The sequence below is a fragment of the Acanthochromis polyacanthus genome, chromosome 3 (assembly GCF_021347895.1).
Source record: "Acanthochromis polyacanthus isolate Apoly-LR-REF ecotype Palm Island chromosome 3, KAUST_Apoly_ChrSc, whole genome shotgun sequence".
Lineage (NCBI taxonomy): Eukaryota > Metazoa > Chordata > Actinopteri > Pomacentridae > Acanthochromis > Acanthochromis polyacanthus.
Window position 1 is genome coordinate 19,236,750 of NC_067115.1, and position 14,280 is coordinate 19,251,029.

Here is a 14,280-nt window from a genome sequence, read left to right on the forward strand (position 1 = left end):
AAGGGTTAACACTGTGATTAGGGCCGCTGCGCTGTTATTTTGACAGATAACGCCATGTGCGTTTGTTTTAAATTGACTGGGTGCCTATCTAGGTTAATTTATGTCTCCCCACCTCAGCCGTACTTTCCTGTCGATTGACCCGTTCCCGTCTATTGCGCATGCGCGCATGCGCGTTCCCGTCTATTGCGCGCGCGTGCAGGAGGACCTGCCGTTACGCTGAAAAAAATCCTGGCGAGAACCCTGTGTAGTGTTACATTTAAGCCTAAAGACTTTATTTTAATGGAAAAAACTCATAGATATTTAATTTTTGAAGAATAAAGATGAGTTTTCAGGTTTAAAGGTGATGTCTGCAATTCTGGAGAAAGATTGTTGATATTGGTGTATCAGATAGTTAGCATGTGCCAGATTTGCAATCCTTCTCACTAGGGATGGGCATTCGATTAAATTGTCTTAATCGATCGTCGGGAGAATTAACGATCGGTTTTTGATTAGTTGTTAATGTTTTTATATTTAAATGAGCTGTTTATAGGCTACAATCTAAGTGAAATGAAAATAAAGAACAGTGTGTTTTCCTCATCGAGAAATTTATTACACGATATTTATTACACGTCTGAACAAGACCGAGTGGCGAAAGAGGGCGAGAGAGCTTATAGCTGCCCAACAATGAATAGAGCTTGATAATAATAATACAAAAACAGTAACTCACATATAACTTCAGCACCAGTCTACTGATTTTTGTTAAGAAAGATGAGCATGTTAACATGCTCTGGGGTCAGACGTGATCGTAGCCTGGTGACCGTCAGTCCAGCTGCTGAAAACACCTGCTCTGAGGGGACCGACGTTGCCGTAATGCACAGGTACCTCTCTGCTCGTTGTGCATCGCAGTTCCTCCGTGTCCGTGCTAACACCGAGCTAATGCTAGGTTGAGAGCAGGATGAATTGCCACCTAACAGGCTTGGATGCACGGTGTTCAAGTGGTACATCATTTGAGTCGTGGAAGACTTGTACTTATACACAGTTTCGCAGTGCCGGCAGTTAACTAAGTCATTATTTAAGTCTAAATGCTCCCACACAGCACTTTGCCGTGGCCGCTTCATGATTAGCCTACTTCTCATAGAAAACATGGAAAGTTTAACTCACTGGAAATTGCTTGTGCCGTCTTTTTTCAAATAGCCTACTGCCCCCATGTGGTAAATTTTTTAATTGCGGCCACACAGCCAACTTCATTGCATTCCTCAAGATTCACGCTATGCAACAGAACTTGTTTGATTATCGATAAGAAATGAACGTCATCGACGAAATTCTTAATGATCAATTTATCAGTCGTCGATTAATTATGTCCATCCCTACTTCTCACCTCTAGTCTCCCCTTTCCCTCACATTTCCTACCTTTTACCATTATACATGCTGGATTAGTGTTGTGTGGATCCGTCTAAGCCACTTTTTTTATTTCCCAACTGTACGTACACCAGATTTTTTTAGCATGCATATGTAATGGTTAGCTAGCGGACTGTAAAGAAAAAGTCACAGAATTTGATTAAAAAAAAAAGTGTGTTGGATCATAATGAAATATTCTACCTTTTATCCATGCAACAGTTTTAATAACCAATCAGACAAATGATTTGCTCTCCCTTCTTACCACCACTTTTGCTGTAATTTGAATCTTCTTCAAGAAATTATGCTTTATTGGTGTGTTGCATTTACATCTGTTGTAGATCTTTTTTGCACTGCAACCGTTTGCTAAGTGCAAGATGTTGTTTCAGGATATTTCTGAGCTCCTGAATTAAATTTTTCAAAACGCATCTTTAGATGAATATCAACAATACATAAATAATAAAGCCAAAATGGTCTTTTTTTCAGAGATATAACTGTATTTTAGCTTGGCAAAAAAAAAGGGTCTTTCCCTGAGCTACTGATGGATTACGTCTTCTTCATCAATCTGCTAATGCATCAGCTCATCAATCACTAGCTAGAGGTAACTCTTCAATTAACAAACATGCACAGTTTGCAGTTGAGTTGCGGTATTAGTCTCCTCTGAGGCTTGGCCACTTACTAAACAGCCTCTTGCTCATCAATATATACAGGAAACTGTCTTAGCCAGAGTCAAATGGCACAGATGTACAATTAACAATTCATCTTGAACTGTTAAAGAAGTCACAGGTTTTTATTTTCAACTTGTTTTCAATAGCATAAGAATTTAAAAGCTAGCTGCATTTTGTATTTGAGGATAAATTCATATGATTTAGTATTGCTATAATTCAGAGATCACTTTTAAGATTTTTAAGACTGTGATTTCATGTAAAGAAAACTGTATTTTGATTCAAGTTTTTAAACGTGATGGGAATTCACAGGCAGTATTCTGTCAAGTGCAATAACACTGCTAAATAAATAGTCTTGATAAATAATCCTGATCCCAGTATTTCCTCAGTTGTATTTCAGCTGCGTTTTTGTCATCAGGAAAAGCGTTTAAGTGGTGAACAAATAGTGCAGCGTCAAGTCAATAGAGTGCAGAATGAAGAGAGTCTGGTGACTTTTATCTAATCCCTGGACTTCTTGCTGCTCAGCCAACCATGTGACTGGACAGGGGGCCCTTTCCCTGTGGGGGGCCATTGATGGGAAGACGGAGTGCTGTTTTCCCATGACATCACCACCATTAATTTCCTCCATATAGCTTCGAGATGACTGATCCATCTCGCTCTCAAAAGCTCACAAAACACTCTCGTCAGGAATACCCTGGAGCTTTATAGAGGCACATTAACGGTCGTATTTTATTGCCACTTGATCACAAAGTGCGAATTGCCTTCAGCACAGTGAACGCAAGAATTGGGTCATGTTAGTATTATTATGCTGTAAGTGGTTGAAGCTGTTTTCAATTAAACTTTTGCCCCAATATGCAGTCTACATCCAGTATATCCCAAATACATTATAAAAACTACTGTTCAGGCTTCATGAGTCTTCATCAAATTGGCAGCTACTTTAACCAGGAAACACAAATTTACTGGGACATGAATCTTCTTATTAGAGTAGATTAGAGGTGGGCTGTGTTGGTCTAACTGTGTGTGATGATGAGGCTGGATGCAAAGGGGGAATGGGCCCTGCCTTTTACTGCCAGTTTGTTAATGAATGATCATAGAAGTGGAAAAACAACATGACACTTGGGGTTGAGTAAAGATATTGTGCAAATTTTAACCCTCTGAACCTCCAGCAGTTTCTGGATGTTTTTTGGTCCTTTCCTGTCTGTGGTGTTAATTTCACTCCAGTATAAAATTATGCACCTCTATGGAAACAGCACAGTATGGAAAAATCATCAGGCCATGAAATCTTAAACAAAACATTCGAAATACACAAAATACATATTTTGGGGGGGATTATTTGCAAAAAACTGAATTGTGACCAATGCTATAAAAATGGTGACTTTACGCATTAGAGATACTCTGCTATTTACTTTTTAAAACCAGTAATGGCTTGTCAGTTGTCTTGAGTAGCACAGAATTTTCCATTTTTTACCCAGTGTTGTTCTTGCAATTTTTTTATTTCTGACAAATTTTTATATGAAATTGTAGTAACCTGAAGTGACACATTTAAAGACTGTTGTGAAGTTAAAAATCCCTCAGTGTTTTTTTTTTTTTTGTTTTGCAGTTTCTTGCTGTGATAAATGGTGTGGTTTTCTGTTTTTTAAAAATATATCTCTCAAACCAACTGACCGTCTGGTTCTGAGGTTTAAATTCGATCAGACTTACCCGGTTAAAATAAAGTTTGCATATATAATAGTATTATTGGAATCATTTCAGAATATTTTACTGATGATTCAATTTTTTCCACTTTTTCTCCCTCTTTTCTCCCATAGATCGAGAGGACCAGTCCATTCTTTGCACGTGAGTCTACTGCCAGATTTGTGTTTTAATGATCCATCTTATAGTTACTGTTCATAAAACCATTTTAAGGATGCAGGCCCCACAATTGCATAGTTTTGCAAGTTAAACTGATACACTTGGCCCAAATTCATGCCTTTTCTGTTTAATTATTTTGTTAATTTTATCACATAGTGCAGCATATTTATCTCTTTGGCATTGTTTGGTTTAAATTAAGTAAAATTCAATGCGACAGTAATTACGCTACCTCTAAATTTCAACGGTTCATAGGAGCAGTGAAAGTGAACCAGCTGTCAGTGGGTCTTGACAGTTATTTTAAAGCGAGTGTCAGGGCGATGCTGGGCAGACCATCACTACTGAAGAGAAATGTGGGTCTGAGAAATGCCTGACATTTCTGCTTCACAGCCCTCTGGTGTCATTTCAGTGACAAGCGTCTCCAGATGACAGGAATGCAGCCAAAGAAAATGCCAGAGATGGTATCAAGACATGAGCCGTGCAACAGCTCTTTTTCTCAGGCAACATGACCGACAAGGCATACATGCTATTTTGTGCCATTTAAATGCACATAAAACTATTTTGCACACCTTACAAAATGGTTTCCTTTCCAATTCCTTAACTGTATTATTAGACTGTCAATTAAAATATAGTTCAATCAAGAGAAAAATAATTTGTAAATCAGTGCTTTCTAATGCAACTCGTTTAAAATATTTCATTCATGGGGTCTCCACTGTCTTATATGTGTGTTACAAGAGCAACATTATCAGACAGAAACACGTCAGCTTTGTTGTTGTGATAAAGTGCAAAGTGTACAGGACGTGCAGAGGACATATAATTATTAACACATCATGCTGCCGCTTTCTTACCTGCTTGATTCAAAAACAAAACTTAGATAGTTAGAAGGGGCGTCGTTCTAGTAAAGCATAATTTACTCTGATTCAAAAGGTCTTACATACACATTTTGTAATTTTAATATTTTTTGACATGTTTTATGTTTACAAGGAACACAACGCTGATGAGAAGGACTTGGTTGCAAAAACAAACACAGTATCAGTTAAATGGAGATATTGTAGCTACAGAAAAGTGTAAGGCAGTGGTATTTTCAAAGCCTTTTATTAGCCTAGTTTATCCACAATTTTCCGTCAGCAGTATCAAATCCAAAAGGCTCCCACACATTTCTCCTCAGATGGTTTGGTGCCATCATCATTCTTTGCTATTTTTCAAGCCACAACATTCTGCTTTTGTGAAGAGAGCAACGATAGCCTCCACAAAAAATTATATTTTACTAAAACCCTCCACTGACTCAGCATAATGTGGGTATTTATTAGTTGTTGTATATTCTGAAAATGTGCTGCATGCTCACAGATACTCATTTATACACTATAAATTGTGCTCATTGTTTAGGGCTTTGGTGCAAAATCAAACTGCATAAGCCTCACTGAAGCCTCACAAGTTCTGATTAGGTCAGCACTCCCTGTTTATGTGAATATCTGAAACAGAGGAGCTGAGGAATGTAACACCCAGCAGTCCAAGGCCGACTACAGACACATTGACGCAATCCCTCCCTCATTACCCTCTGTTCACAGTGGCTAACTAAATTGACAGCACTTACACACCACTCTGTCGGTTTGTTCTCTCAGCTGCATCACATTTACACAGTCTGAAAGCAAAACAATATTTTGTGCATACTTGGTGTATGCAAATTAGCGCTTACTGTAAAACCTCAGGTATGCTCTAAATCTAAACTGATCCCCCAAAGTTTTTGCATGGCTCGAAGGTCTTGAGAAATTTCCATTCCTGTTTTTCTGTGCCACGGTCACCGTACTACAGAACAGTGAGATGCATGCCAGCAACCACAGCTGCTAAACTGGACTGACAAATGCTGAAAAATATAGTGCAGTGTAGGATACACATGATTAGATATGTACCAGTGGTTGGTTTGAGATTATATTTGTGCCTTTGTAGTGGAAAATGGGACAGTCCTAATCTTCTGGCAGACTTTTTTTTAACCCTAAACTCAAAGCTGTGTACCTGAAAATCCGTAAACCTAAAGGAAAGCTGGTCTACTATGATTTATCGACCCAGCCTTTTATGGCCACTTAATAGATCGGTTGTCGATGAATAGTTTAGTGTTTGACTGTTCTGAGGATGCCTCTTTTTTGTGCATTGTGTTCTTGTGCGTTGCAGAGGTGAGTCAGGAGCTGGCAAGACGGAAAACACGAAAAAGGTCATTCAGTACCTGGCACATGTTGCCTCCTCCCACAAAGGAAGAAAAGACCACAACATTCCTGTAAGTATTCTGTTAAACTAAACAATTCTCAGCCTTTTCTCGCTACTTTATTTTAAGTTAGCTATGCATGCTCCAAGCCTTAAACTAAAAGAGCCCATAGAAATATGATGTGATGTTAATTGTGGATTTCAATGAAAAATGAATTACTTCTGTAATTGTGCATCCTGTAGTTCAGAATATAGAGAATTTAAGCTACTAATTAAAGCTACTGGGCAATTTGACTGAGGTAGGATTGTTGTGGACTGTGAGTGATGATGCATCGAATCCCTGAAATAGGTGCAATAGCTTTGTGCACCACATCTGTATTTGTGCACAATCTAACAATTTATATTTGTTTATTTGTAACATACAGCCAGAATCACCTAAACCAGTGAAACTACAGGCAAGTTTTTATGTTCTATTACACACCGTGTTCATGTGCATGCTACACTAACATTTTCCTTTCAAACAAAATAATAATTCCATTACTTGGGCTCATAGAGCATCTATTGCAGTGATTAATTTAAAACATAGTTTAAAATACCTAGTGTTAAACACATATGAACAGCATATTCAGCATCTACTTTGTCTCTCTCTGTCAGGCACAAAATGCAGTTGTAAGTAAATTTTAATGGCGGCATGATTATTCAGACTCTTTATAGTGTTTGTTCAGATGTTTCATACTGCGTACTTGCTTGCTGTTATTGTGAGTCAAACTGTAGAACGTAATCACATGCATGCTCTTTGTATTTGTTCTGGTAGCCACTCGTTCAACCTTGATTTTCTTTCTCTTTTTCTTTGCTGTTAAATGTTATTAAGGTGCTACTTGTAGTTTATGTTAATGTGTACAATCCTTCCATGATTATATCTGTGATGTTATATCTGTGTTTCTGACTGTTGTGATAGAGCCTTCTGATCACACCTTTCTGGTTTTAAAGCATTAAGTGAATCACTACAGAAAGTTAAGATTAGTAAGGTTCCCTGTACTACTGAAGGGGTTCTCTGTCCTGGTGTTCAGGACCTAGAGCTCTGCAGGTAGTCCATGTAGCCCTCTCACCAGACACAGAATTACAGTGTACCTGAGATGCAGGGTACGATTACCTACCCGTTAATCCAGAACTGCACCACCACTCTAGATCCTGACGACCAGGATAACAGACCACTGAGATATTATAATAAGAACTGCTGCTAATTCCATTCATAGACTGCTGTAGGCTTTGCATAGATGTTAATACATCATTTAGAATTGCTTTAGCTACAGGTTCACTTGTATCCATGACATAACTGCAATTTATTGTTATTTTTATTTATTTAACATTTGAATCTCCCCATATCCTACAGAGTGGACCCCTGTTTTATGTGAGTAGCATATAGTTTCTCACCTATCTCACCTCACTGACTATATAGAAGGGGTGCTTTACCCACTCTGTTGCCACTCATCAGATAAAACATCTGGCTATTAACGCTTTATTATAACTGAAGTTGGGCACTAGATGCTTTCCGTGTGCCTTAATCCAACTGCTGTAGTTTTGCTTTTAACTTTTGCATTGCATGATCTTTACTTTTTGTCCTCACTAATCCAATAACATCTGCTTTTTTCATTTGCATTACTTACAATGTGAGGACTTCTCCTTTTGAAATCAGCAATCTGCTGGCAAGGGACGGACAGTTTTTTTTGGACCTGTACTGAGATTTTGATTTAAAATTAAATTTTTAATCCCCACAAAAAAAAAAAATCATTGTAGTCTGTTTTTGGTCTAAATAGTAAATAAAACAGGTGTGATCATACCAAACATCGCTACAAACTTTTGTTTTTGCAGTCAGATGTAATAATTAGTTGTTTGGTCAATGTTATTCCAGCATTTACCACTTAATCAGTGTAAAATCAAATCTCTCAGTATACTTGGTGTAAAGATTTGGCAATATGAAATCCTAACCACTTTCTGCTTCACGGTACTGCTCCCATTTACTGGATGTTATGTATCTTAATACTTACAGTATGTTTGTAAATATCAAGTTAGTGGTCACATCCAAAATATTTAGCCTACATTTATACTAAATATGATCAAAGTGGTTTGCTGATTTTCAAGTCAGCTCATCCTAATCACTTGACCTAGTGGCTCATGTAGAACTGCGTCTGACCTCTTTTCTTCCTAAGAATCCGTCCCCAATGAATCCTCCACATGGGCTTGTTTCCTGTCCAGTGTTCTCGTTTTTCCTGCTGGTGGAAAGAGAGACTTGTAATATTTGTCTGGCCTTGTGACCTCCGAAGCAGATGTTGAACCATGTGTACACATCCACAACCGGCTCAGAAGATTTATTGGGACATTTGTGACTGATCCTCTTTGACTCCACTAAATCTGTCCTGAAGTGCTGCTCCAAAGCCAAACAGCCTGCACTGAGACAAACTTGTAGCTGTTTGGTAGGAAAAAGAAATAGTGGGATGGAGGTGCTGAGGGATCTTTTTTTAGTTTGAAAGAGATGGGGGTTTTTTGTTTGTTTTTTATGGTGCTGGCTGATAGTGTATGTCTCAGTCGTTTTGAAGCCTCAGATTGTTTCCATTTTATCACAGCTACACAACAATTGGCCATCTCAAGTGGAGGAGCCAGTCCTGCTGGCTGTCAGATGTCTGACATGCTCACTTTGCAACAGGAATGTGGGTCAACTCCTAATGCTGCCATTGGACACCCACTGGTGTTTGTAATCTGCTCTTTGTTTTTGTGCGCACAACAGACCACACAGATGAGTAGAGATTGCCAATGAACAATTTTAAGTACCGAGCTGCACCACAGGCCTGTGTTTATGTAGAAACAAAGGCTTTGGGTTTGAATCCTCTGCCCTCTGTGGGCTGCACCGCTGCTCTGATGGAGGAGTGTCTCATTTATCCAGTTCAGCCCTGTTTCATTCCAGCTGCTCAAAAACTCAATTAAAAGCAGCCCATCATGCTCTTTGGCCAAAGATCACATTACATGTCTCACATCCTGAGCGCAATGCAGATTCCTCAGTTCCCTTTGGTGGAAAATGGCCTACGCAAACCTTGAGTGTGCGGAGCTATTTCTGTTGTAATGGGAAAGTATTCCTGTCAGCCACAAGAAGAGAAATAACGGTGCCGAAGAAACTGTTTTTCTCTGTCATTTTGGATTCTCTGGTCATGACGAAGTCCACAGTGTGGCTTAGATTGAAGCATAGTGGAAACACCTGTCTAAACGTCTGCACAAGTCATTTTGGTATTTATTCAAGCGTCCAGCCTGACAAAAATATGATAAACTGTCGCTGTTGTCATAGATTGGCTTTCTTGTTTTTGTCACGGCAAGAAGATAAAATTCCCCGGATTGTTTTTTCCAGCAATGACCAAACACCTTGATGCGTCAGTCATTGGTCCTCAGTCTGCCAGGAGAGGGTTCAGTTCAGGATAATTTTTCATTTGCAGTTTAAATTTAAAAAGATTGAATTTCTGCAAATGGAATTAACTGACTGACTGATGTGCTTGAAAAATACAAAAAGTCCAAAAGTGCACTGCCAACTTCACTGCCAAGTCGTGGTTCCCTGAAACTATTATTTTGAGTGTGACCTGATTACTTCTTAACTGTGTCCTCGTCGATGAATTGGTGGGTTTACCAAACACTTAAGATATTTGTTTCTCTGCGTCATAGCACAAGAGCAAATTGCCAACATTAAAAAAGACTTTTTAGTGACAATAATTTTTGGAATATTTAGGGCTGTTTTGATGATGAAGGAATGACATGAAGCCCTTTTGAGTCCATTTGTACAAACTGAAGAAGGGAACAAGGTTGTTTTTTTTTCATTGCTCACTTGAATCCTTTATCACATAAAAACGTCATCTCTTAGTAGATGGTGTGGCCACATTGTCTCACATCAGTTAGTGAAAAGCTCTTTGGGATGCACCATGCACCACATTTTTCCCATAGACAGTTGAAATTAACCTAAGGTTTGAAATTAAGAAATCTTTAAACACTCAAGACGGTGTGAACCACTGCAGAACAGCTAAAAAATACTTATATATGCATTAAAAACACTGAACACAAAACAACTGTATTATAATGACTGGTTTACATGATTCTCATTTATTATTGTTATTATTATTATTGATTGTTTACAAATCCTGTTGATAGTTGTGTGCCTGATTTACAAAGCATTTTTAATTGTTTTTATTTTGCTCCATGGTAGATTAGTTGCATTGCACCAAATCAAATGGGCAAAACATCTTCATCTGTCGAGAGATTTGCTTGAATCCTTAAATAAAAAAAATGTTTAAATACTTTACTGTAGACAACTGACCTTTGTCCACTATCAGTTACTGTTTTCTCTTTCTGCTACAGTGAAGATTTTTAACAGTTTAACTGTGACAATTGCTGTCATCTTCTCTCTGGTTTTGTTTGTTCAGTTTACCTTCATGGGTTTAATGTATGTGGAGTCTCTCTGTATAAAAACACACCACAAGTCTTGCTGTCTTTGCATGTTCATGTTTGTTTTTCCAGCTGTCAGTGAAACTCACAAATTCTCATCATTTTTGTTTGTTGGTCTTAACTTTTACAGGTTGACAGAAGGACTCCTTTAACATCTCTCTGTTTTTTTTTTGTTTGTTTGTTTGTTTTGTTTTTAGGGTGAATTGGAGCGACAGTTATTACAAGCCAACCCCATCCTGGAATCTTTTGGGAATGCAAAGACTGTGAAAAATGACAACTCGTCACGTTTCGTAAGTGACACATTTGAGACGACCTCCTCTGTCACAACTCTAAATCAGATTTCAGTGACAGGTGTTTGCATCATGAAAGTAGTTCAGTCATGCCTCCTTTACCGTAAGCTCTTACATAGAGACTGCTTAGCCAGAGACTGGTGCCTGCTCGTCATTAAGGATGCTTACTGGAGCCCCACAGACTGAAGGCAGCTCTTGTTAGTAGTGGTGTAGGACAGGAGGGATGGGAGTGAAGTCGTGGCTTAAGTGCTTCTATGGCAGATTCATTTGTCAAACTATAGCAAAGTTTTTTTTTAAAGTTGTGTTATAATATCAATAGTTTCATTTGGTATCAGTGAACATGATCAGAATAAATGTTGTTTTGTAGTGGATAAAATATAATTGTCAGCCCTGTAGATAATCTGCGCCATTGCTGATGTTCATAAAGGATTCATGCTAACTCTCAGTACATTAGTCTGTTACCGTCACACTGAGATTCTCGTTGTTAAGAGGCTTCAGTGTTTGTTACAACAGACTCATTATGCTGCCCATGGATTGCTTTTAATCTTGTTTTGTGCACTTCCTGAACATTTATCTTTGTGTTAATCTCTGCAGGGGAAATTCATCCGAATCAACTTTGATGTCACCGGATACATTGTCGGGGCCAATATTGAAACCTGTATCCTGTTTTAAAATGATTAGCTAAACATTTCAGTCTGTAGGTGAGATATTTGTAAAATGGCTAATCTAATAGGGAACTTTTATGCAAGCAGGAACATTTTGTTTCTGTGGTCTCAATCAATTTGACGTGTACGTCGAACAGGTATAATATTTCCAACATCGTTTTAGTTTTATTATACAACATATTCTTTAAGGATTCTTTGAGAGTTTTGAATGATTTTTGTGTTTGTAACCGAATGAACCTTTATGACACAAAAGAGTCTTTTAGTTTTGGGCTTATTCATATCAGCAACTCATTCAGGCCCATCTCAGAAATCAATTTACTGGATATCACTTTGCTGGTTAGACATTTGGCAAACTGGCCCAACAAATAGATTTGTTTTTCTTGACTGTTATGTATCAGACTTACTGGAGAAATCCAGAGCTATTCGTCAAGCCAAAGATGAGCGCACCTTCCACATTTTTTACCAGCTGCTAGCTGGAGCTGGAGAGCACCTCAAATGTGAGTAGACTTAGTTTGAAAGAGTGTGTTACCCTCTTAGTACATCAGTCTGTCTTAACTCTACACATTAACTGACTTTTAGCAGTAGAACTTTACAAAGCAAATGTATAATTATTCATTACACAGTTAATCTTTAACAATCTGAATATTGGTCCTCAAAATCAGTAATTTCCTTTTACTGTTTGTAACACTATGGATACCTGTTTGACTGTGTCATTAGGTTTCTATGCATTTATTTGGAACTATAAATGCATACGAACCTGAATTCATACCTTTTTGGGGGAATGATCACATCTGAACCATGATTTTGAATGTTTTTCCATTTTCTCTCCACAGCCGATCTGCTTTTGGAAGGATTCAACAACTACCGTTTCCTGTCCAACGGTAACATCCCAATCCCAGGCCAGCAGGACAAAGACAACTTCCATGAGACCATGGAAGCTATGCACATCATGAGCTTCGCCCACGAGGAGATTCTTGGTATGCTTTCTGTAACACCAACATGAAATACACACTTAAGTTCCTCAAATAAGTTGCTTTGACTTTATTTATCATTAAAACCTGGGTCTAAAGCAACAATCACACTCTTTGGTACAGATATTTTTTGATTCAGAGTTAAAGTTACAGTTAAACAGCAGCTCTGTTCAGTTCATTTCTATGATGTGATCTTTCTGAGAAAGAAATTGTCACATTTTCTAAAACTCACCCAGCAGTGCATATGAAGCTATAAAGGATGACTGGCGTCCCAGTCTTTTGGAAATGTAAACATTTGCTGATAAACACGCATCTCCTCCTGTCACTTTATTGTGCAACCTGCTATAACCCACATGCTAACAGTCAATTATGTTTTTTTTCAATGATGGATGCAGATCACACCAAATCACATTTGATTGGAATTGTAATTCCCAGTGAGATTTACATTTAATTAGAGTCCAATCATCACGTCTTTATGACCATGAAATTGCCTCATTTTTGTCAGTTTGACTGAATGGAAACCATAATGTGAGGCAAAAGCGATAAATGCTACTGTAATGTTGTTTTCTGTGGATTCTGTTGTTTGTAGCTATGTTGAAGGTCGTGTCCTCAGTGCTTCAGTTTGGTAACATTGTCTTCAAGAAGGAGAGGAACACTGACCAAGCCTCGATGCCCGATAATACTGGTAGGTTTTCTAGATTTGCTTACAGTCACATAAACATCAGCCTTTTCTGCATCTGTTTTATGACCTTAGCAGCCCACAGGTCAAGACACTAGTCTTCCTTCTTTTCCTCTTTCGATACTTCAACTCCTCTCCTCCACTGTTTTTGTCCCTCATGCTGTGTACCTCATCCACAGAACAGAGGCGCTGCTGATTTATTTCTTTTCTGTCCCTGAGCCCTGTCAACTTGCCATTAATCCCCAGCATTGTGAGGATTTACTCCTGAAGGAAATAGGCCACAGCCTTCCAGTTCCTCCACATGTGGCACTGCACATTTGGCACTTAAAGAGGGAGACAGGGATCGAGAATGAGACAAATTGCAGTGATACAGTTCAGCCAGATATTCCTAAATGCAACAGCAGAATGCAGGACTGACGCAGATGTCTTTTTTCTTTTCTTTTTTTTTGTTTTTGTTTTTTTTAGCAAGACTCTGCTGATCCAGTCCAGATTCTGCTTTTTGTACTTTTCCACAAACTCCAGCCATATGAATTATGACATTTTCCCCTGTCACATTTATTATGAAAAGGGTGATCAATCTTAATATTAATCAATGAAACTCAAACAGTGTTGTTGATCTACCACTGGTGACAGTGATGCATGAGTCCTGCTTATATAATTTTTTAGATAAATAAGCCGAATGTCATATTGTAGTCACAATAATACTGGGAAAGATCCTCCTCTCTGTTATATCACTCTTAGAAAAGCAAACTTCAGATTCTGCACACTTAATCACTGCTGTCTTGTTTTTGGTCTTGATAAAACAGTCACACCTGCAGATGTAAATCAGTCATGTGCTTTAATATCTACTGTGAGTTAATTTTAATCTGATTGCTCTTGTGTGTCTTTTCTGTTTGTTTCCTAGCCGCTCAGAAGCTGTGCCATCTGCTGGGTATGAATGTAATGGAGTTCACCAGAGCCATCCTGTCACCAAGGATCAAAGTAGGCAGAGACTATGTCCAGAAAGCACAGACTAAAGAGCAGGTCAGTTTGCTGTGTGTGTTGTTTTTTATATTTATATCGACTAACAGAGGATGTTTAATCTGTAGTTTCTGACTGAAATCTTTCATA

At 38.3% G+C, this 14,280-nt stretch overlaps 1 protein-coding gene across 7 annotated transcripts in view; it reads left to right on the plus strand.

Annotated features, from left to right (window-relative positions):
* Positions 1-14,280, plus strand: part of myh10 (myosin, heavy chain 10, non-muscle) — a 67,582-nt gene that overhangs the window by 20,938 nt on the left and 32,364 nt on the right. For 2 of the 7 annotated variants that reach the window (XM_022206801.2, XM_022206802.2), the window contains exons 4-14: positions 3,848-3,875; positions 6,057-6,159; positions 6,512-6,541; positions 6,741-6,755; positions 7,480-7,497; positions 10,763-10,855; positions 11,450-11,513; positions 11,919-12,017; positions 12,354-12,497; positions 13,081-13,176; positions 14,075-14,193. In XM_022206801.2, the coding sequence (XP_022062493.1) occupies positions 3,848-3,875; positions 6,057-6,159; positions 6,512-6,541; positions 6,741-6,755; positions 7,480-7,497; positions 10,763-10,855; positions 11,450-11,513; positions 11,919-12,017; positions 12,354-12,497; positions 13,081-13,176; positions 14,075-14,193 (809 nt within the window). The remainder of the gene's footprint in view (positions 1-3,847; positions 3,876-6,056; positions 6,160-6,511; positions 6,542-6,740; positions 6,756-7,479; positions 7,498-10,762; positions 10,856-11,449; positions 11,514-11,918; positions 12,018-12,353; positions 12,498-13,080; positions 13,177-14,074; positions 14,194-14,280) is intronic. The other 5 variants (XM_051946008.1, XM_051946011.1, XM_051946010.1 and 2 more) reach the window with 3 other exon arrangements.